General features: G+C 39.3%; 1 protein-coding gene across 2 annotated transcripts in view; it reads left to right on the forward strand.

The window, feature by feature from the left end:
• The window catches only part of Atrnl1 (attractin like 1), a 577,179-nt gene that overhangs the window by 13,083 nt on the left and 541,951 nt on the right, over positions 1 to 22,145 (forward strand). For both annotated transcript variants that reach the window (XM_036173756.1, XM_036173764.1), the window contains exons 2-5: positions 3,443 to 3,526; positions 4,576 to 4,689; positions 11,387 to 11,515; positions 14,316 to 14,524. In XM_036173756.1, the coding sequence (XP_036029649.1) occupies positions 3,443 to 3,526; positions 4,576 to 4,689; positions 11,387 to 11,515; positions 14,316 to 14,524 (536 nt within the window). The remainder of the gene's footprint in view (positions 1 to 3,442; positions 3,527 to 4,575; positions 4,690 to 11,386; positions 11,516 to 14,315; positions 14,525 to 22,145) is intronic.

The raw sequence follows: 22,145 nt of genomic DNA on the forward strand, positions 1-22,145 counted from the left end.
TAGACTATTTGTTGGCTAAAGGCTGTTCCTGGGAGGGGGTAGATTCATAATCATATTTTACCATTTGCACAATAAAAATAAGTTTTAGCTGCCATAGGAGAGCCCTTCAACAAAGATTCAAATACTCATCTTAGAAATCAGACCAAATGTATGGAGATGTAAGGAGGTCTGAGAGAATGTGAGCACAGCACTGCCAGTGGGAGTCACTGTACTACATTGTGAGCACAGCACGGCCAGTGGGAGTCACTGTACTACATTGTGAAGACAGCACGGCCACTGTGGGTCACTGTACTACATTGTGAGCACAGCACGGTCACTGCCAGTTACTGTACAACATTGTGAGCACAGCAAGGCCACTGCAAGTCACTGTACTACATTGTGAGCAAGCACAGCACTGTCAGTCACTGTACTATATTGTGAGCACAGCACTTCCATTGCCAGTCACTATACTACATTGTGAGCACAGCACTGCCACTGTGAGTCACTGTACTACATTGTGAGCACAGCACTGCCACTGTGAGTCACTGTACTACATTGTGAGCACAGCACGGCCACTGCTAGTCACTGTACTACATTGTGAACACAGCACTGCCACTGGGAGTCACTGTACTATATTGTGAGCACAGCATGGCCACTGCTAGTCACTGTACTTACTACATTGTGAGCACAGCACTGCCACTGGGAGTCACTGTACTACATTGTGAGCACAGCACTGCCACTGGGAGTCACTGTACTTACTACATTGTGAGCACAGCACTGCCACTGGGAGTCACTGTACTACATTGTGAGCACAGCACTGCCACTGGGAGTCACTGTACTACATTGTGAGCACAGCACGGGCACTGCCAGTCACTGTACTACATTGTGAGCACAGCACGGCCACTGCAAGTCACTGTACTACATTGTGAGCACAGCACAGTCACTGCTAGTCACTGTACTACATTGTGAGCACAGCATGGCCACTGCCAGTCACTATACTACATTGTGAGCACAGCACTGCCACTGGGAGTCACTGTACTACATTGTGAGCACAGCATGGCCACTGCCAGTCACTGTACTACATTGTGAGCACAGCACTGACACTGTGAGTCACTGTATTACCATATGTCTGTCTTCAACTATTAAGATAACAGAAAATTATTTTATAAAGTTGTACTGAATTATTACCATGAGAATTCTTTTTCTCCTCCCCTTTGCCAATATTTGATATTGTCACATTTTGTCTTTCTGTTGGGTGAAAAGTGGTATGTTATTGTTAATTTATTTTGCATGAATTTGGTATTAGTGTACTTGGCTTTAATATAGTTAGGAAAGGTAGTCATAATTCTAACAAATTAGTGTAAATAGTATGCTTTGTAATAGACATTAGAGTAGTAAGAGAGAAAGAACTCTGAACGAATAGAAATAGTTAGAAGAGCAGCCCCTGTGGCTTACTGCTGAGAGAGAATACATGGGTCAAGAGTCCTTCCTCACCATCTTAAATTGACCTCTTTCTTGGTGGGCATGGCTGTGGCTTAATGGACGGGAAGAAGTCCCTTTGGGCTATGGTGAAGCTCGCTCAACAGCTGCCCCTGGAACTTGCTTGTAGGAGCTGAGGAACGCTGTTCATGGGAAGTGTCTCACTGTGGGGACTTCGCTAAAAGAGTTGGCTGAGAGGAGGTGCTGAGGGAGCTGCCGGTGGCTGGATGCTGCTGGCCATGATGGGTTGTGTAGTGACTTAGTGTTGGCAAGCCACACAGGCTGCATGAACAGTGGAACCAGGAAGCAAAACCCTTCCTCCCGAAGTCTCATCTGGGACACTTTGTGGGCAGAGCATGCCAGCTTCCTGAAAACTCCTTGCCATCTGTGAAGAAAACTCTTTGAGGGTCCAGATCTGTTTTCACACAGTAGGCAAGTGGGTGAGTGGGAAGCGAGGAGGCACCAGATGGGTGACTGGCACAGTGTACCCCTTAGAGATTCAGCTTCCAGAGGAGTCTCTTGAACGTATTCAACCTCCCCAATAACAATGCAAATCACCTGAGAAGACAAACGTCATACAAGTAAAAGCTTTTGACTTGTGCCACAAATGAGGAAACATGATCTCAAGTCATTGTGTGGATTATTGCTTGTATCAATTATTCCTTTTTTTCTTTTCCTTGTTTTTTTAGACAGGGTTTCTCTGTGTAGCCCTGGCTGTCCTGGAACTCACTCTGTAGACAGGCTGGCTTCCAACTCACAGAGATTCATTTTCCTCTGTCCTGAGTGCTGGGATTAAAGGTGTGTGCCACCACCACCCAGCTCTAATTATTTATGTTCTCTCTCAACCACATTGAGTGGTTGGTCTAGCTAGACTAAGTTGTAAAATTAGCTTCTGACAACTTTGTGTGCAAAATAAAATTATGTAAGAGTGATAAATGTACACACCTATACATACAACACACAGAGACACACATATAATACACACAGACACAGACACACACACACACCACTGGGTATATATGTATGTCTGTTTATGTAACTACAAAAAGCCAGTTATCTGTGAAAGTATGTATATACACATATGAATGCTAAATAAAAAGATATTGTAATTATTTGAAATACGGATTTGTTGATTAATTTGTCTATAAGTCAGTGCATCTAAATTTTTGTCTTAAATATTTTAAGATTCTGAAAAATCTGATGTTTTTCTATTTTAAGTATAAACAAAAGCATTTTGATGTACTTTTCTTTTTAAAATTGGCTGAGATGGTATACAAATGCAAAGCAGTCAAGAGAAATTGATAAAAATGGGCAGCAGAGCTCTGTGAAGTATGGTGATGTGTGCTTGATAATTCGGGTGTCTAGAAATCATGTATAGTTGTTTTCCCGGAGAAAGATACATGTGTGGTTTCTTACTCTATAGATCTGCACCGATCAGAGTGAATTTGGTCTTCCTTCTTTTGCTAGAGCCTAGTTTTTGTGAAATAAAATTTAAACTACTCAACATTTTGTCAACACAGAACCCTTCAGTAAAACATTGAGTTTTTCACTGACTTCCTACTATGTCAGTTGAAATGGCCATGGTTTGTCAAGTTTAAGGAAATTTAGACAAAATTTCCTTTCAATTGTAGAGAGAATATTGTTTTGGATTATCAGTATAGCCTATAATTTGTAAATAGTTAGGTCACATTATTATTTCTTAAAATTACTTCCTGATTGAGCATTGGTTGGTGTTTTGCCTGCATGTATGCCTGTGTTGGAACTGGATTTCTTGGAATTCGAGGTATAGAGAGTTGAGAGCTGCCATGTGAGTGCTGGGAACCGAACCCTGGTCCTCTGGAAGAGCAGCCAGTGTTCTTAACCACTGAGCCATCTCTCCATCCCTCTATGTCTGAGTGTTTTGGCTTAATGATTTGAATTTTATCATACTACTGCATGCCTTAATGTTAATGGTAATATTGTTTTCATGATTTTTGTTTTCTAGGTTAACAGAACCTTCTGGATATTTAACAGATGGTCCAATTAACTATAAATATAAAACTAAGTGTACATGGCTAATTGAAGGCTAGTAAGTATACAATTTGAATTAAATAAGTTAATTTTATTCTGAGATGTTAAAGTAATAATTAATATTAAAACATTAGATGAAATGAGTAGCTATATATTTTATTTTCTTGCTTTTTATTGGAACATATGCATAATTTTTATGAAGTTTAAAAATGTAAATCACAGTACCTTTCATTTGTAGTATAATAGATAAATGTATATTTTGCTTTTGAGTTACATTAATGCAGGACTAAACATATTGGGCTTCTTGGCTTTTGAAAAAACATCTTATTAGAAACTTTAAAAATGCTGTAGAAAGTATAAAAATGTTCTATGCTGGGTTATGCCATTGGTTAATACTTTTTCAGCATTTTAGTTCTAATAGTCTTACAGTTGTGCTGAGGATCTTTTAAAAATATTTCACAACATTTTGTAGAATTTTTTTTTACTTCTGGGTACTTTTCACAGTGAGGAGTAGATCATAAATTGGTAGGAATGCTTTGGTACCTTTTTTAAAATAATTTTTTGAGTGTATTTGGGAAGCTATGCTTTTTGGATTACTTTAAAAGTCTTTTTAAACCCACAACAGCTGTTTTTGCTATTTACTTGTAGTCTAACTTTGCTTCTTCATAGTATATCACTATTTTGAGAAAAAATTGAAAGAACCTAATGTTTCTACTGAAAGCTTCTGTATCAATGAGAATAGTTGCTGCTGAAAGTTATAATTTTATAACTAACTTTATTCAAGTACAACTCGCTGTGATAGAATGCATCCATGTTAGTATGTAATTTAACAAGGTTTTAGTAAAAAAAAGTACATAGATAAAGTATATAACTTCTGCCTTAATCAAGTCTATAATGTCTGCCTTTTATTGTGGACTGAATTTTTAAGAAAAAGATACGTGTATTTTGAAACCAGTATCTTGACAGCATACAGGTTTTCTTCTGGTGATTTAATGATTTGTAGAAAAAGTATCTGTAAATAGATTTTTAATAAAATTACCATGTCTAATTCTAAAAATATTATATGTTATATGAATTTGAAGAGATTTTATTTATTTATTTTTTCAGTCCAAATGCAGTGTTAAGGTTAAGATTCAATCATTTTGCTACTGAGTGCAGCTGGGATCATATGTACGTTTATGATGGAGATTCAATATATGCGCCTTTAGTAGCTGTGCTTAGGTGAGTGATTATGTTTGCCTGATGTACTTACTGACAGCCATAGGAAAGTAAATAACTGTGTAATTTGTTTATTTGAAGTCTACCCTATTGATCTGTACACAAATTTATGATGGTTGCTGATGGCTGGATTTCACAGATTATTATAGTACTCTGTGTATTATGACTACCAACTTAAGTCTATACACAGTAATGTAAGTATGGCATAGATGAATAAATTCTATGCTATATGAACTTTAGACGTCTTTATAAATACTCTTTATTTTCTCCATATTTAGTTTATTCCTTTGTATTGGTTTGAATATGTTTTTATAAATATCTGTTTAGTGATATTTGGGTGAGTTTAGGCTGACAGATATGCAAGGGTATGTGTTTTTTATAATTGTCCTTTTGTTTTAGTGAACTGAGGAACATTTAAATTCTGAAAACTAGGATTAAGCTATACTCAGTGTAAGGGTTTAATGAAGGAGGTATTTCTACTAGCTTTCAGATGTTTGGAAATTTGGGTTACTTCATAATATTTTATAAGTAGTCAGAAAATCAGGATGTTAATTTTGAAATTGTAGCATTTTACTATTAATTTAAACTTTTTAATAATACTGCATTATTGGACAGTTGTGAGTAAGAGGAAAAATATATGGGATATAGAAAAAGTATGAACATATAATATAGATTTTGCCTTCAACTTAGCCAGCATGATTGTTGACAAGTTGCTTATTACATTATTCTTTGCTTTTATTACACAGTATATCGCATGTTCTATTAAAGTTGAAAATTTAAGTAGATAAAAGATTGTTGTCCCCACAATTATTTTAATTTAAAATATTCTTTTCACTATCTTGCAAATATTTTATTCATCAATAATTTGAAATTCTGTTGGGCAAACATTTAAGGGCTGATGTTTCCATTTTATTTCATGATTCTATAATTTATGACTGTTTTAGAGTGCACCTGAAGTAGGTAGTTTAGGTGTCTATCTAAACGTGTGCATGCAGAGGCCAGAGGAGGGCGTTGGACCCCTGGAGCTTGCTGTTGTGAGCCATCTGATATGGGTTCTGGGAACCGAAGCACTCTCAACCACTGACCCCCTGGCCCTTTTGCACTTCCATTTTGGAAGGTTTTTGAGCATTATAAAAAGTAAAGTTAGAAATAGTGGTTTAAAGACACTGAATAAAAGTGTAATATAAATTGAAAATAATTATGATTTATAATAAGAAAATTTATTATGACAATTAGATAAGATACTGGGTTTACACCCTTACTTTTGACAATGATACTCTATTTTGCGATCATTTCATTATTTTTATGGCATTGTTGACAGACTATCATTTAGGTGCATCTTCTTTGTTTTTCAGTCCTCTAATGCCTTTGCACTCATTAACACCTGTTTATCAAATTTTTACCAACACTTTCCTGTTACTAAAGGCACCTTTCCTGAGATAATTATCAGGGTCAGTTTAGTCTGTGAAGGTGGAACTAGAGCATTTCATTATCAAGCACTCCTTTTACTTGTCCTGAGTGAGCAGTACAGTTTTATGTCAACTTGGTACTTATAATCTGTAGTCACCAAGAGAGCCTCAATTGAGAAAATGCCCCCATAAAATTAGGCTGCAGGCAAGCCTGAGGGGATTTTCTCAATTAGTGATCGACGTGGGAGGGTCCATCCTGTTATGGGTGGCATCACCCCAGGCTTGTGGTCCTGGCTTCTATAGGGAAGCAGGCTGAGCCATCAGGAGCCATGATGGGCACACCTGTAAGCAGCATTCCCCCATGGCCTCTGCATCAGCTTCTGCCTCCAGGTTCCTGACAAGTTTGAGTTCCGGCCTTGACTTCCCTCAGTGGACTGGGATTCAGGATATGTAAGACAAACAAACCCTTTCCTCCAAGTTAGTTTTGGTTAAGATACTAAGGGGATGGAAAACTGTAATTTATTGAGTATCTACTTGATGCTAAGCATTGTTGCTGCCAGTTTAAATGTCCATCTAAGCCCCTCAGAAATCTTGTGGGTGAAGTACTATTATCTTCCATGTTACAATTAAAAAAATTGAGACTCAGAGAAATCATTTACCTCTAGTAGGTGATAAGCCAGGATTAGGATTTCAACCTTAATTCAGAAGCATCCACTGTTAAAATTCTACTTTGCTAAGAGTAAGCATTTAATTATTTTGAATTATAATACTATAAATATTTATCACTCAGCCAGCTACATGGATAATTGTTGCATTTAGTAACAACAGTTAATAGTAAGGAATAAGGCAGAGGTCATGTGATGAGTTTAGACACCAAGGCATGGAGTAGGACAAAACTTGCTAATGGAAGGGCACACAAACTGTCCTCACTATAGACACCATCTTTTCTTCTGACTATTTGATCACTAATTCTGGGAACCCATGCTTCCAAATTTTTAAGAATGATTCACAGAACTCAGCAAAATGCTGTATTTGTGGCTAGTGTTTTATTCTCAAGAATAGAAACTGCAACCAGCCTATAAAGAGCGGCACAGAATTGAGATTGGGAAAGATGGCAAACACAAAACATGTGTCCTTAGGATGTTACTCACCTAGCACATCCATGCATGTCATCACTGGGAGGCTCCCCTGGGTTTCAGGTGTCTGGAGATGGTTTTTAGTTGGTTGTTTCATTATGCAGGCTTGGTTGTTGGAATCATTGTCCATGAGGAGGCTGAATACAAATCTGTACTCTTCCTCTTCTGTCACTAAGTCAGGCTGACACCAGATGTCTTCGACTCTTCAGTCACATGGTTGGTTTTGCGGAGTGGCCATCCCCGACCTGAAGTGTAATTTAGATTCCATTATGAGGGACCCACTGACAGGACCTGTTAAGGTCCTCTGTAAACAGCAGGCAGTTTGTCACCTGAGAGATTGCAGGGATTTGAAGGTCCTCTTCCAAGAACTGGTCGCAGAGTTGTTTCTCTGGTAAGCGATAGAGTCAGAATGAGTCCACGTAACATAATTCTTGAGTCACTGAAACAGTGATTCCTTGTACACTATACTCAAGAAATTAGATCTTACTCTGTAGGCAAGACATTACTACAATATGAAGATAATTGAGAAGTTTTATTTCTAACACCCTTACCTCCCCTCTGATGCTGGACAGATTTGTGCTGGATATTGAATTTTGAAAAAAAATTGGATATATTAATAAACTAGGCTTGGATATATTAATAAACTAATCCTGCAGAAAGTGGCTGGGGACTCCTGCAGTTCACCTTCAACTCAGATTCAGTAGTTGAGATCACTCAGACCCAAGGTGCAGTGTGATTCCTTGGAGGGCCTGACACACAGCAGCTCACCGTCCCTGTCTCCTAGTTGTTGGGGTCCTAGTTCAAAGTAAGCTTTACCCTTTTGATTTCCTAGCTCTGGAAAATCTTTGACACCCCTCCCCCAATTATTTAGGCCTTAAAATCTGGTTTTCAACTGTGAAGAGAGAAATGTCCTCTGTTCAGCCTGAGTTCATCCCTAAGTGATAGTTCTGTATCAATCTCAGGCAAGTTGTTTTTAGTTTTCTATATTGTTTACTCTGTGGGTTGTACTATACTGTGGATTGGTCCAAATGGTCTGGTGTGTTGTATAATAAATGGAAGTCCCTTTTTAAATTTATTGCTTTAAAAATATTTATTTCTAAGAAAGTTTGTGTGTATATGCCTGCCTGTGGGTATGTGCATGAGAGTGTAGGTGCCCATGGAGGCCAGACGAGTCTGATCTCCTTGAACTGGAGTTAGAAGTGGACTTGAGCTGCTTAATGTGGGTGGTGGGAACCAAGTTTGGGTCTTCTGCAGCTGCTGGATGACTTGGTCATTCTTGACTGCTGAGCCGTCTCCCCAGCACCCTCTTCTATCGCTTTACAGCCATTTACAAATGAGTGAGCAAACAAATAGGTTTCAAAGATTAGGTATTTTAAAGCCTTAGGAATATTATTTTCTTCAGTGTGCTCATTTTTATTTTGTTGTGTGACTACACACCTCTTAAGGAGATATGAAGAAACAAGTATTCACTCTAGAATGGGCACCAGTGACAGAGCAGAGATGGTTTTGTACAAGTTTAGCTTAGTGAATTAATGAGTCTACTAGGGTTAGCTACAGGAACCTGATGAAAGGCTACTTACAGGAGTATGGGTGACTTAAAGGCAGTTGCATTATTGAGAACGCTCCCAGAGTGGGCGAGTCACAAAAGCTGCATCCTCTGATCTCCCTGCCAACTTGCAGACAGTTGGACTAGTTCCAGTTTCCCAACCTTCTCATTCTGATCTCCTGAGCCTGCGTTTCAGTGGCTTCCTGAGTCTTACAGGCCTCCACTGTCCCTCCAGGAGGGAGTTTTTGTTTTGTTTTGTTTTCTTCCTTTTTCCTTCCCTTCCCTTCCCTTCCCTTCCCTTCCCTTCCCTTCCCTTCCCTTCCCTCCTTTCCTTTCCCCTCCCCCTCCCTTCCCCCCTTCCTTCCCCCTTCCTTCCCCCTCCTTCCCCTTCCTTCCTTCCTTCCTTCCTTCCTTCCTTCCTTCCTTCCTTCCTTCCTTCCTTTCAGAAACAGCTAAGAAACAAGACGACAACAAACCCCAACCCTTCTTCTGTCTCTTATATTATTTTCTCCCCCTCTGCTCTGGTGTTGCCTAAGCCTCAGAGGGGTGAATAGATGTCACTGTATGTCTCCTCAAGACAAGTTACACAACAGATGTAATCATACAACTGTGAGAAGTACACATGTACGTAAAACCACGATTGATGGTGTAGAAATCAAATTCCATTGACAGTCCTCTTTTAAAAATCATCTCTTCTCTACCATCAAACCTCTTAGATATACTACTGGTTGATTGTTTTTTAATTTGTTTGTATTTGAAAATAAAACATCTTTAGGATTGCGTTTTTCTATCAAATAAGATTTATTGAGGGAATTCAGTTCCCAGTGATGCCTAAATATTACTTTAACTTTGGCAAAAATATTTTTACTATTTTGAGAAATGAAAAACTGTGGATACCTGAAAAAAGTTGTGAGTCTCAAAAGCCATGGTGAGTGAAATAATCTACTTGTAGAGGATTCTTAGTATTCTATTATGTAATGTTCTAAAGAGACAAATACAATAGCAGAATGGGTCTGTGGGTGGTGGAGTTTTGACAGTGGAAAGTTCTAAGATAAGCACTGAACAAAGGGAATATTCTGTAGTGGACTGGGGAGAGTCTGCAAGTGAATGTTTAAATCAGGGCATGTGCTCTGTGTGGAATAATACTTTGATGAATTTGATTTACAAAAAATCAATTCACTGTTTTGAGTTGTACAGTTTCTTTCTCAACCTCTTCATCTGATTGCATGTTTTCACACATACAGAAAAGATAGTTTGTTCTAACTAACTGAAGAATGTAGTTTTCCCCTATGAACAGGTAGCATAGAGGACTGTATCAAAGCTGGGTTTGTGGCTCACACCTGTAATTCCATCACTTGAGAGGCTAAGACAGATGGAATATCATGAGTTCAAGATCAGCCTGGGCTGCAGTGTCTCAAAAAACTGGGGCGGGGGGGGGGGGAGAAATCCAACCAACCACCCACCAAACAAACAAAAGAAATATCTGATACTTAGAACTTTTGTACATTTATTTCCCTGCCCTTCACCATATGTTTTCTTTTGTGTACTTATGACCTAGATGGAAAATGCTACTTGGGAATATTTATGTTCCAATACAATAATAAGCAGAAAAAAAATTTTTTTTTGAGCTGAGGATCGAACCCAGGGCCTTGCGCTTGCTAGGCAAGCACTCTACCACTAAGCTAAATCCCCAACCCATAAGCAGAATTTTAAAGAAATAAAAGCACATATTTTATAAGTATCTGATGTCCAGATCATTGTATTGGAAGCACACAATTTGAGTAGATTTCTCTGTAAGCGACATGTCAGCTGCTATAAAATGTTTCTACATTGCTGTTCGTAGTCAGTGGGGAGGAGAAAGCTAGCATGCCAAGGCCAAGGCGGCTTAGAGTGAAGCCTGTGTGTGAGTCAAGTCAGTGTGGAGTACTGTCTCAGGACGGATAGCAGGACACAAAGGAGAAATGGGACAGTTCAGTCCAATTAGTGTTAGAAGAGGAGGGGCAGGAGGGAGAGGAGGAAGATCAGGAGGAGCATTAGCAGTAGAGGAGCAGTGGTGGGGGGAGGGGGAGGGGGAGGGGAAGGGGAGGGGAAGGGGGAGGGGAGGGGGAGGGAGAGGAGAAGGGGAGGGGGAGGAGGAGGAGAGGGGGAGGGAGAGGAGGGGAAGGGGGAGGAGGAGGAGAAGGGGAGGGGGAGGGAGAGGAGGAGGGGAGGGGGAGGGGAGGAGGAGGGGAGGGGGAGGGGGAGGAGGAGGAGAAGGGGAGGGAGAGGAGGGGAAGGGGGAGGAGGAGGAGAAGGGGAGGGGGAGGGAGAGGAGGAGGGGAGGGGGAGGGAGAGGAGAAGGGAGGGGGAGGGGGAGGAGAAGGGGAGAGGGGAGGGAGAGGAGGAGAAGGGGAGGGGGGAGGAAAGGAAGAGGAGGCAGCAGTGAGGTGGCTTGTGTTAGTTTATTATCAGCAGTAGACCTACTGGGGTAGAAACTGATAAATTTGTTATTTGTTTCTCTGCTAGTTCTTTCTAATATGTGTGCTTTCTGAACTGGATACTGGTTTTGAGCATATTACTGTGAAGAGTCACAGTGGATACCTATAAATCTCGATTCTGATCTACTTTAGTGGCTTGATCGTCCCTGAAGTGAGGGGCAACGAGACAGTGCCTGAGGTCGTCACAACATCTGGCTATGCGCTGCTGCACTTCTTTAGTGATGCTGCATATAACCTAACTGGCTTCAACATTTTTTACTCGTAAGTATTTGTTCAGGTTCATCTAGTAAAACAGCCCTAACTTATACATGAATGTCCTATACCAGGAACAGGTTGGTGTATTTAGTAAAACGGTCCTAACTTATACATGAATGTCCTAAGGAACAGGTTGGTGTATTAAATTTTAACTTATACAGGATCTTTTTCTAAGTGATGTAAAGTATTAGCAATATACTACAGATTGCCTTCTAACTCTGAGTTATGATAGTTTTCAAGTCTAGAGGATCTTACCAGCAGCAAATTGTGTGGTTGAAAAGCTAATTACAAAATTTAAATTTGTTTGGTTAAGTAAATACTTAAATAAAATAGTACTAGAGTTGTTTTACATGTATAACAACACGTATGTGGTATTTCGGGGAGCCCTAAGCTTCTGTTTTGTGTTTGAAGAGGCCGGTAGGAATTAAGGTCTGGTAGTCTCTCTGTTCCAGAGACATCCTAGGTGCTGTAGCTACATTATGGGATTTAACCTCCTTTATAACAGTTTTGCCATGAGGGTGATTGATTTTCTCATGTTACACATGAAGAAATTGAGGCATACGAGATAAACTAGATGGCTATACTTCTCTTTCTTCTAAAACAATAAAACCAACACGCATTGAAAATCTGTTATGTGTCTGACCTGTGTACAGAACTTCCTACCTGTGAGATGCTTTGAGGAGTGTCACTAAGACTCTTTAAAGGCTGGTGGAATCCAAGAGTCCATCTAGTCTCAGGACTTTCTAGTTGGGACGCCTGTACTTAGTTTTGTTGCTTGTCTTAGATCTGTTTAAACTGTTTATACACTTTGATAGGCCTCTGGAAGTTTATCCATTCTTCCAGATTTCCAATTGATTGGAATATAGGTTTTTAAATGTGCTTCTGTGATCTCCCGGGCATCACTGATATCTATCTATTGTACTATTTTTCTCTTTATTTCTGATTTTATTAATTTGGGTCTTCTTCTCTTTCTTCGATTAGTTTAGTTAAGGGTTTGTCAATCTTATCTCTTTTTGAGGAACCCATTTCTTCCTTGATACTTATTATTTTTTCCATTTACTGATTTTGGTTTTGGTTTGTTCTGAATTTTTAAGACCTGATGTTCCAGCAGTAAGTTTTTTAAATTTGAGATTCCTACAGTTTTAATAAATGATTATAATTTATAACAATTAATTTGTCTCTGATAACTGCTTTCATTTTAATGCATAGGTTCTGGTATATTGAGTTTTCATTTTGATTTGATTGTAGGAATTTTAAAAATCATTCTGGAATGTTTTTCGGTCTATGAATTTATATATTTTCTTAGTCTCCTATTGATTTCTATTTATCCCATTGTGATCAAAGAGAGTACAAGAAATTGTTCCAATTTGCTGGTTTAGTTAAGGCTTTTCTATGTCCTAAAATATGTTCCTTTTTAGAGAAAGTTCACAGGGATGCTGAGAAGGATGTGTAGACTGCATGTCTGCGTTAGAATGTCATAGAGATGCCTGTTCTGTCCTTCAAGTCTGACAGGTTTTGTTGGATTTTGTCTGGGTGACCTGTCTGTGCGTGTGGGGTGTTGATGCCATCTGCTGTCGTGTTGAGGTCAGTCTGTCTTGGCATCCAATGGTATTTGTCTTCTGAAATCGGCTTTGCTTCTTGATGAACGACTGTCCCCTTAGTCTCTCTGTCTTCTGCTAGTTTCGGGGCGTTGTCAGGTGTCGGCACTGCTCACACTTCAGTTACTGTGATCCCTGCAAACGTCTTCCCTAGTGCTGGCTTAGCGGCCACAGTTGTTTTATGTATCTGTCTGTGTGCGTGTTTGTGTGTCACATGCATGCCTAGTGCCTGTGGAGGCCAGAAGATGTTGGATCTGCTAGAGCTGGAGTGACTGAGAGCTTTGAGCCGCCATGTAGGTGCTGGTATTGACCCTCAGTTCCCGGGGAGAACAGCCATTGCTCTTAACCATGAACCATCTCTCTAGCCACTTAGCATGTTTATTTTCATAGAAACCCTTTTATATCCACAAGTCGGGGTGAAGTAATGAGCATTGCTCCCAGGTGATGGTCACACAATAACTTATCAGTTTTTCCCTTTTCTTCATGAAGATAGAAATTGCTCACCAGAAAAAAATTTCACCAGGAAGAAAGTATTTAAAATACCCTCCAATCAGCAATTTATTATGGGATTTCTTTATATGATAATGTATCCGAATATGCACACAAGGGAAAGTAAATATAGTGGAATACAGTCGGTTAAAGGGCATTAAGATAAAATGTGCTGGACTGCCTTCTTTGGATGGATAGGTGGTAGTATGTGTCTTAAGGTTAGAGCCATGTCATTTCTTGGTTCTCCTAGGTTTCAGGAGTCATAAACTTCTCTTTTTCTTAAAATATACAGTCAAAATACTTATTTAGGGCTTTATAAACATCATGCTTGGGACTGCACAGATGCTTCAGAAGCTGAATGTGTAGTCTGTGGACACAGTGGGATAAAATACATTTGTTCGACGAACTAGGACTGACTGCGAACAGGTAACTGCTGAAATGAGGGGAGTGACAGGGAGGCTGTGGGGTGACGGTGCAGACCTGCAGCCAGCCCCTGGGAGCCAGGCAGGAGACCAGCCTGACCACAGGCAGACACCCTGTCTCTAAAAATGGGGTCCAGAACAAAGAACAACGAACACCATGTTGTGAAATTGTGTTAAATTAATAAACACAACAAAAATATGAAAATCAAGTCTGCAAAAATCACTCAAAATCCATTTTTGATTTTCTTGAATTTGAATACATGAATGATATTTGAGCATGTGAATTATGTTTTACAGAATCAATTCTTGTCCTAACAATTGTTCTGGTCATGGAAAGTGTGCAACTAGCGTCTCTGTTGCAAGTCAAGTGTATTGTGAATGTGATAAGTACTGGAAAGGGGAAGCATGTGATACCCCATACTGTGAAGCCAATTGCGGCAGTCCAGATCACGGCTACTGCGACCTAACAGGAGAAAAACTCTGTGTCTGCAACGACAGTTGGCAAGGTAAGCGTGCAGGGCATGGAGCAGCTTTGAAAGTCCTACATTCGTTTGTTGTTCTTTGCGCACCTGAGTGTCATTTCTTTTGTATGTTTAGATGAACAGTTAATGTCCTAGTAATCTGCATTTTCACAAATAGATGTAATAAGTCTTTCTCTGGTCTGCCAGCCAGCTCTCCAGAAATGACAGAGACATTAGTTGTGAAAGCTCGGCCTTAGTGTGGGCTTGTCCCACTAGCTCTTATAACTTAAATGAACTCATGTTTTTATTAAGCTACATTCTATGTGGCTTTTACCTCTCTCCCATTCTGTGTGTCCGATTTATTCCACATCTCCATGGCCGCTCCGCTCAGTTCTCTCTGTGCCCAGAAGTCCCACCTATACCTCCTGCCTAACTATTGGCCATTTAGCTCTTTATTAAAGCAATCAGAAGGTGCCTTGACAAAGACACCTCTTTAGTGTATAAAAAGATTATTCCACAACAAATAGAATTGGTAAAGATGTGTCTACATGCTGTTTTAGGGGTTAACTCAAGTTATGCATTAAGCTTAAAATTGTAGGTATAGGGTCATTATGATACTTTATAATTTTTTTGTTGACTCTCCAGAGATTAGATGACTTCACAGGATTTAATATGTGGTTTATTCATATTCATTTCATAATGCGTAAACATACTGTATTGCGAAAATAAATGCTGTCTCACAGGTATAGGATCATTTTAAATGTATTTCTTAGGAAAGACTGACCTCTTGTGGCTATTTTAAAAAGAACATAGACTATTTCAGTAAGTGAAAGTTTATTTAGCTACCAGTTGTAAAAGTTAGATTCCCAGTAAAGAATTCTAAAATCTTCTGTCTGCCACTAAAGATTAGCTTTAAATCACACTGAAGAGTTTTGGGTTTCATAAGCATCTGGGTATATAGTCATATATTTCTCGTTGTGGAGTGAAACTAAGTGATGAGTATAGTTATCGGCCATCATCTGACCAGGTCTACTTTGCTGATTATATTCCCAGAGAAGCTTCCTTTGACAGAGGGAACTTTGACTTACACATTACATAATTCAGAGGTGCACTGAGCATGTGTTCCTACAGTACAGGGTAGCACGACACAGTGGCACCCTCTGACCTAAGAACCACACACATATACTCTCTACCAGTGACTTCTACTAACAAGGATTTTATTGTTTATCTGTATTTATGGTTATAGCAGATGCAATTTTTCAAGTGTTCATTAGTGATAGGACTGTATTTTTAAATAGTTAATCATTTCCAAATTTTGTCTCCTCAGAATTTGCCTTGATGCTTTTTTCCACTTAAATTTTGCAACAAAAATATTTCATTTCCTATAGTGAATATTGTATATAAATAGTACTTTAAATAAAGCCAAATTAATTGAAATATGGCTTACATACAGTGTTTACCAACCCGAGTTTTAACTGTTGTATCATCTTAATGGTCTTGAAAACAAAAGAAGACTATATCTGTGTAACATTACCTGTAAACATCTGTCCTTTTTGTTCTTTACTTGATTATTTCCTCTTTGGAGTGCTTTATTTTCTGAGGGTGGTATAGACATGAATCCAAATAGTACTTACTCTAGTTTCTTTTGTTATTAATATTGCTTTTATATTCTATTCTCAATAGTACTTCCTGCAGTCACTCAGTACACTTCCAGAGTCGGATATGGAACAGTGGTCACATGAGCAGTTTTAAGTGTACACGCATTAGCAGTGAGCATTAGTGCCTAGAACAGTGCTTCTCAACCTTCCTAATGCTACGACTCTTTAATACAGCTCCTCATGTTGTGATTCCCGACCATAAAATTATTTTCACTGCTACTTCATAACTGTAAATTTGCTACTGTTATGAATTCTAATACATATCTGTGTTTCCAGTGGTCTTTTGGGGGTTGCGGCCCACGGGCTGAGCACCAGCGCTCTAGATGCTGAGGTTTTATTAGGAGCACACAGAGGACGAGCCTGGTTCACCCCAGTCTTGGCTTCCATTCCAGCATTCCTGTTGTCTCTCTTGGACGCCACACTTCGGTATTCTGTGTTGCATGGGGAGACTTCTGCTCGACCAACAGCATTTTCTCTTCCGAACTTGCTCATCTCATTCGTTCATCATCACTTTGGTCTTTTATTGGTAGAGACGTTTTCCAGTCACAGAAGAGTGTGTTTTAAGCATAGAAAGCACCGTTAAAGGGCTCATCTCCCTTTTCCTGTAGAAAGCACTTCAAGGAACCAGTGGCTGAAATGGGCAAGAATTTAGAAATGCCTAGTGTGGCATTTTGAAAAGTAAATGATTTTACTTTATAATTTTGTCATAATAAATATTAGACAAAGAATGATGTGACATGAAATTGATTACAAAATGTTTAGACATTTCTATGGACTCATCTACTTCTGTGACATAAAAAATATTTAATTTTGGGGTATAGCTTTATGTTCATAGCAAAACTGAGCAAAAGATACAGAAACTCTGCCCATATATCAGCATAGCTCCCCTTATTAACAATGTCTGCCAGATTGGCACATCTGTTACAACTTGAGAACTTACATCATAAATCATTTTTACCCAGAGTCATAGTTTACATTAGGGTTCTTGGTAAAATAACCATTTCTATGTGTTGGTTAAAGGAGCCATGACATACATCCTTCCATCTTTACAGTACCACACAGAATAGATTCTCTAACTGAAAAATCTCCCTGTCCTCTGCCTCTTCACTGTTCCCTTCCTCAGCTGTTGGCAGCCAGTGATCTTTTTTCTGTCTCCATAGTTTTGCCCTCTTCTGAATGTAGTATACAATGTTTATATGGCATTATGGTGGTATATTCTGAGAAGTGTACTGTTACACAATTTTGTGGCGTACAAAGTAAGATGGATGTGCTCTCCCTAGGTGCTACAATCTCTGATGCTGTGGTTGTATGTGTATGGTCTTTGTTGGTGGAAACTGGTGCATGGCTGAAGCAGACATCATAAAGCCTGTAGGTTTTAATGAGTAGCTTCCTTTACTTGGCGATATGTGTTTACGTTTTCTTCCATGTATTTGAATGACTTACAGATAATTTCTTTTTACTTTACCTGTTGATTGATTAGGACCTTGTGGTTGCTTCTGATATTTGTCATATAATAGAATTTGTTTATTATTTATTTTTTGAGACAGGCTCTCACACTGTAGCTCAGGTTGGCCTGGAACTAACTCATCATGTAGTCCAGGCTGGGCTCAAATTTGTAGTAATTCAATCATCACAGACCCTTGATTGGTATTTTGGAAAACATTTATCTCTCAAGTTTCTTTATAAAAAGTAGATAAAGAAAATACTTTTTAAAGTAAGTAAAAAGTCAAAACGTAACAAATTTACTTTGTGTTCCAGTGTCTAGAATAGTAAATTTCAGGTGGCCTTCAAGACGTGGTGTACATACCTCCTTAGGAGCTCCCGTAATCAGACGTGGTGTACATACCTCCTTAGGAGCTCCCGTAATCAGACGTGGTGTACATACCTTCTTAGGAGCTCCCGTAATCAGACGTGGTGTACATACCTCCTTAGGAGCTCCCGTAATCAGACGTGGTGTACATACCTCCTTAGGAGCTCCCGTAATCAGACGTGGTGTACATACCTCCTTAGGAGCTCCCGTAATCAGACGTGGTGTACATACCTCCTTAGGAGCTCCCGTAATCAGACGTGGCTCTCAGTTGCTTTCTTTAATGTTTTGTAGATAGCAACATTAATAGTTCAGACCCAGCTGTGCAGAAGTGATAGTTGTTGGACTCTGGAAGAGTCCAGTATCTTTCCAGCATTGATTATTTCCTTTCATAAACAGAGCTCACTGAGTTTTAGACCTGCACATTGCCTGACAGCTACCGTGTTCCTTGTTTACTCTTACAGCCAGTATCGATACGACGGTCAGTGGGATGTGCAAGGAAACACTGTGTGCTTATACTAGGTCACTCTGACATTTCTGTCAACTGCCAACAGCTGTAGTGACCAAAGTACCCACCGCCACTCAGCAGTTCTGGGTGTCTTAGATCAGAAATGAGAAAAACAGGTTCTGGGGAGGGCCATCTTCTTGGCCTACAGATGATCATCTTCTTGCTGATTTTTCCTGTGGCAGAGCTAGAGCAAGAATATGTGAGTGTGTGCTTTGCCCACACTTACTCATACCTCACATTGAGGGTTAGGGATTCCCTCCAGGAATTTTGGTGAGCACAACAAACATTCTGTCTGTAACATGACAATTCTTAGCGGTGATAATTACTACAGTCACTTCAGTTTATGAAGAAATTCTTCCCTGCTCACAGTTAGGGTTATTCTGGGTAAGTCAACTAGCTCGTCTAGTTATCAGTTTCATGTTATTTATAAAGATACATTTACATTTGACCAGTTCCTGGGATGACAACTCTAGAAAATGATTTGGAATGCATTCACAGTACTCTCCATGTGCATGTGTTCATGTGGGTGAGTGCATGACTGTGTGTGGAGGGGACACTTGAGTGCCTTCAAGATTGCTGTTTGTTGTTTGAAATGGGCTAGAGGAGATCTCTTACTTTTAGCTCATTAGTTGGACTAGACTGGGAAATCCAGGGATCTGCCTGTCCCTTTCCCCCAGTGCTGGCGTTATTACAGATGTATGCCATCACAGTCAGCCTTCGGGTGGGTGCTGGGTCTCGTGCTGGCACAGCAGGCACTTTAACAACTGAGCCATCTCCCCGCCCTGAAATAGTGTGCTTCAGGACTGATACTGGTAACATTTCCTTTTTAGTAAGTAGACATTTGGCAATAGCTCTTGATTAATAATCTGAATTTGTAACCAAGTTTAATGCATTTTACTAACCTATAAAATTTGCATTTGTGAATAATACTTGAAGACTGGACACAGTGCTTAGGTTATTCTGTGAACATTATACTAGGCTAATCAAATGGGTAGTTTAGTTTTTTGCACCTAACCTAAAATAAATGTTAACCGGTATGCTTTCTTTTCTATTTCATTATTTTAAATGTCTGTATATATAATCTTGATGGCTATAATTATCCATAAATAGGTCTTTAAAATGTTAGTTATTCTTTTCTGTGTAGATGTATCTTGATAATACCAATGATTTTCAAGATGAGTGCTGCAGAGCTACATGAAGAGTTGGATGCAGAAGTGACCTTTTCTTTTCTGCTCCAACCATAGTGTTTCACTTTGGAGTAGTTTCTGTATTGGGATTCCATGCACAACTTCATTTAAACCCCTTTACACCCCAAATTAGAACAGTGGAAACCGCTGATTCCTGCTAGAAAAAAAGCACTTTCGTTGTAATGACACTATTTACCTAAATTGTAAGGACCATATACGTAGAAAAGTCTAGAATGATGATTACTAGTCATACAGTTCATTGTTTGGGAAGTTAATATTGTCAGAATTCATCGAGGGTATTCCAAATACGTGGAAACAGACAATAGGGCTTTAGTGATTGCCTTTATCAGCCTAGTACATACGCAGAGTATTTTGGCTACTGTAACAAAAGCTTTCAGTGGAATCAGAAGGGAGTTCTCTTCAGAGCTGTTTTCTTGTCTTGTTTTTCTCTTTTTGGAGAATTTCAGATTTCAGTATACATCTTAAATCATAAGTGGAAGAAAGAAAAACCGTGGTTATAGCAAAACAATTTAGGTATGCTAAAAGTGATCTAAGAAAGACACTGTAAGAATTATTTGTACTTTCAACATGTGACCAATTATTTAGTTTGAACAAAACAGTATATCTAACATATTAAATATAGGCATAATCTTGGAGATACTGTAAGTTTAGTTCTAGATGGTTGCAATGAAATAAATACTGTAATATAGTAAGTTATGTGTATTTTTCTAGTTTCACAGGGAACATGATTATATTCATACAAAACTATATGAATGTACAATTATACTTATATATGTACAATAACATTATTATAAAAATGTACATATCTTAGAAATATTCCATTGCTACAAAATAATAATAGTCATTTAAGCTGTTACTGAATCTCTTTTGCTGGTGGAGGGTTTTGCATGTGTGATGGCTCCCGTCATTGGTAAAGACTGCAGTAGCTGCGGTCATTTCTTCTTCTTCTTCTTCTATTTATTATTTATACACATACAGTGCTCTGTCTGCACGTGTGCCTGCAGGCCAGAGATGGCTCCAGATCTCATTACAGGTGGCTGTGAGCCACCATGTGGTTGCTGGGAATTGAACTCAGGACCTCTGGAAGAGCAGCCACTGCTTTCTTTTTGTTTTGTTTTGTTTTGTTTTTCGAGACAGGGTTTCTCTGTGTAGTTTTTGTGCCTTTTCTGGAACTCGCTCTGTAGACCAGTCTGGCCTCGAACTCACAGAGATCTGCCTTCCTCTGCCTCCCGAGTGCTGGGATTAAAGGCGTGCACCACCAATGCCTATGTGGTCATTTCGTGAAGGGAGAGTTCAGTGAAGTTTGCAGGATCAATTTGATTGATGTGATACTGGTTGATAATGTTTTATCCAAACAGAACTTCTTTCAAAATTGAAGTCCATCCTCTCACACCTCTTTACTAACCAAGCAATATTCTAAATTTGACATTCTAAAGTGTCTACAACATCTTTATCAGTGGATTTCATCATGGGAATCCATTTTTTGCTCATCCCAAGAAGTGACTCTTTATCTGTTAAATTTTATTGCAGTTAGCAGTGTTTCAGCTTTGTCTCCATGCTTTACTTGTGGTCCTTTCGCTGTGCCCACTAAATCAGCAGTTTCCTCTTTTACTGTAGTTAGAGCACTTAAAATCATCCAGGGGACTGATAAAATCTCCTTTAAGTTCCTCTGAATGTTGGCATTTTGCCCTTCTTCAGATCCTCTTTACTGGCATGAGAATGTTGACAAAACCCCTCTAGAGCATCCGCAGTGTCTGGCTTGCTGCAATCCACATTAGCCCTTGCTGTGTACTTTATGGAACTGGCTTCTTCCCTAATCCTTGTGTACCAGAAACCTCTGCTCACTCAGAACTTTGCTTCTTTCCTTCCTTACTTCTCTCAGCTTTCAGAGAATTGAGCAGAGCGAAAACTTTACTGTGGTCTGTACTCTGCTTCTGGTCTTGGTTTAAAGGAATGTTGTGAATGGTTTGATCTTCCATCAGACCCTCAAAACTTGCACCGTTAGTAGTGAGGGCATTTCACCTCTTCTCATTCATTTTCTCTGGAGTAGCACTTTTCATTTCCTTTACAAAATTTTGTTTTGCATTCACAACATGGCCATTGATATTAGAGGGCTGCATCTGCTTTTTATTGAAGTGAAAGGTACTGGACTTCCCCCTTCATCTCAGTGTTTAGAAACCATTGTAGCTATAAGTTTGCTTAATTTAAATAGTGTTTTGTCTCCAGTAATAAGGAGATTTAGGAGGGAGAGAGAATGGGAATGGCCAGTTCCTGAAGCAGCCAGAACACACATTTATCGTTCGGTTTGTTGCTTTACATAGGTGTGTGTGGTGGTGACCTCAAGTGATTTTCATAGTAACGTGATTATCGGTTGTCAAGACACGCAATACCAATGGCAGGTCTTGGAGAGTGAAAAACAGACAAAGAGACTGCTCAGAAGGCAGCAGATGCAGACCTGGTTCAGCTGGTGTGGCTGTAGGCTCCG

The sequence above is a fragment of the Onychomys torridus genome, chromosome 1, assembly GCF_903995425.1.
Source record: "Onychomys torridus chromosome 1, mOncTor1.1, whole genome shotgun sequence".
Taxonomy (NCBI): domain Eukaryota; kingdom Metazoa; phylum Chordata; class Mammalia; order Rodentia; family Cricetidae; genus Onychomys; species Onychomys torridus.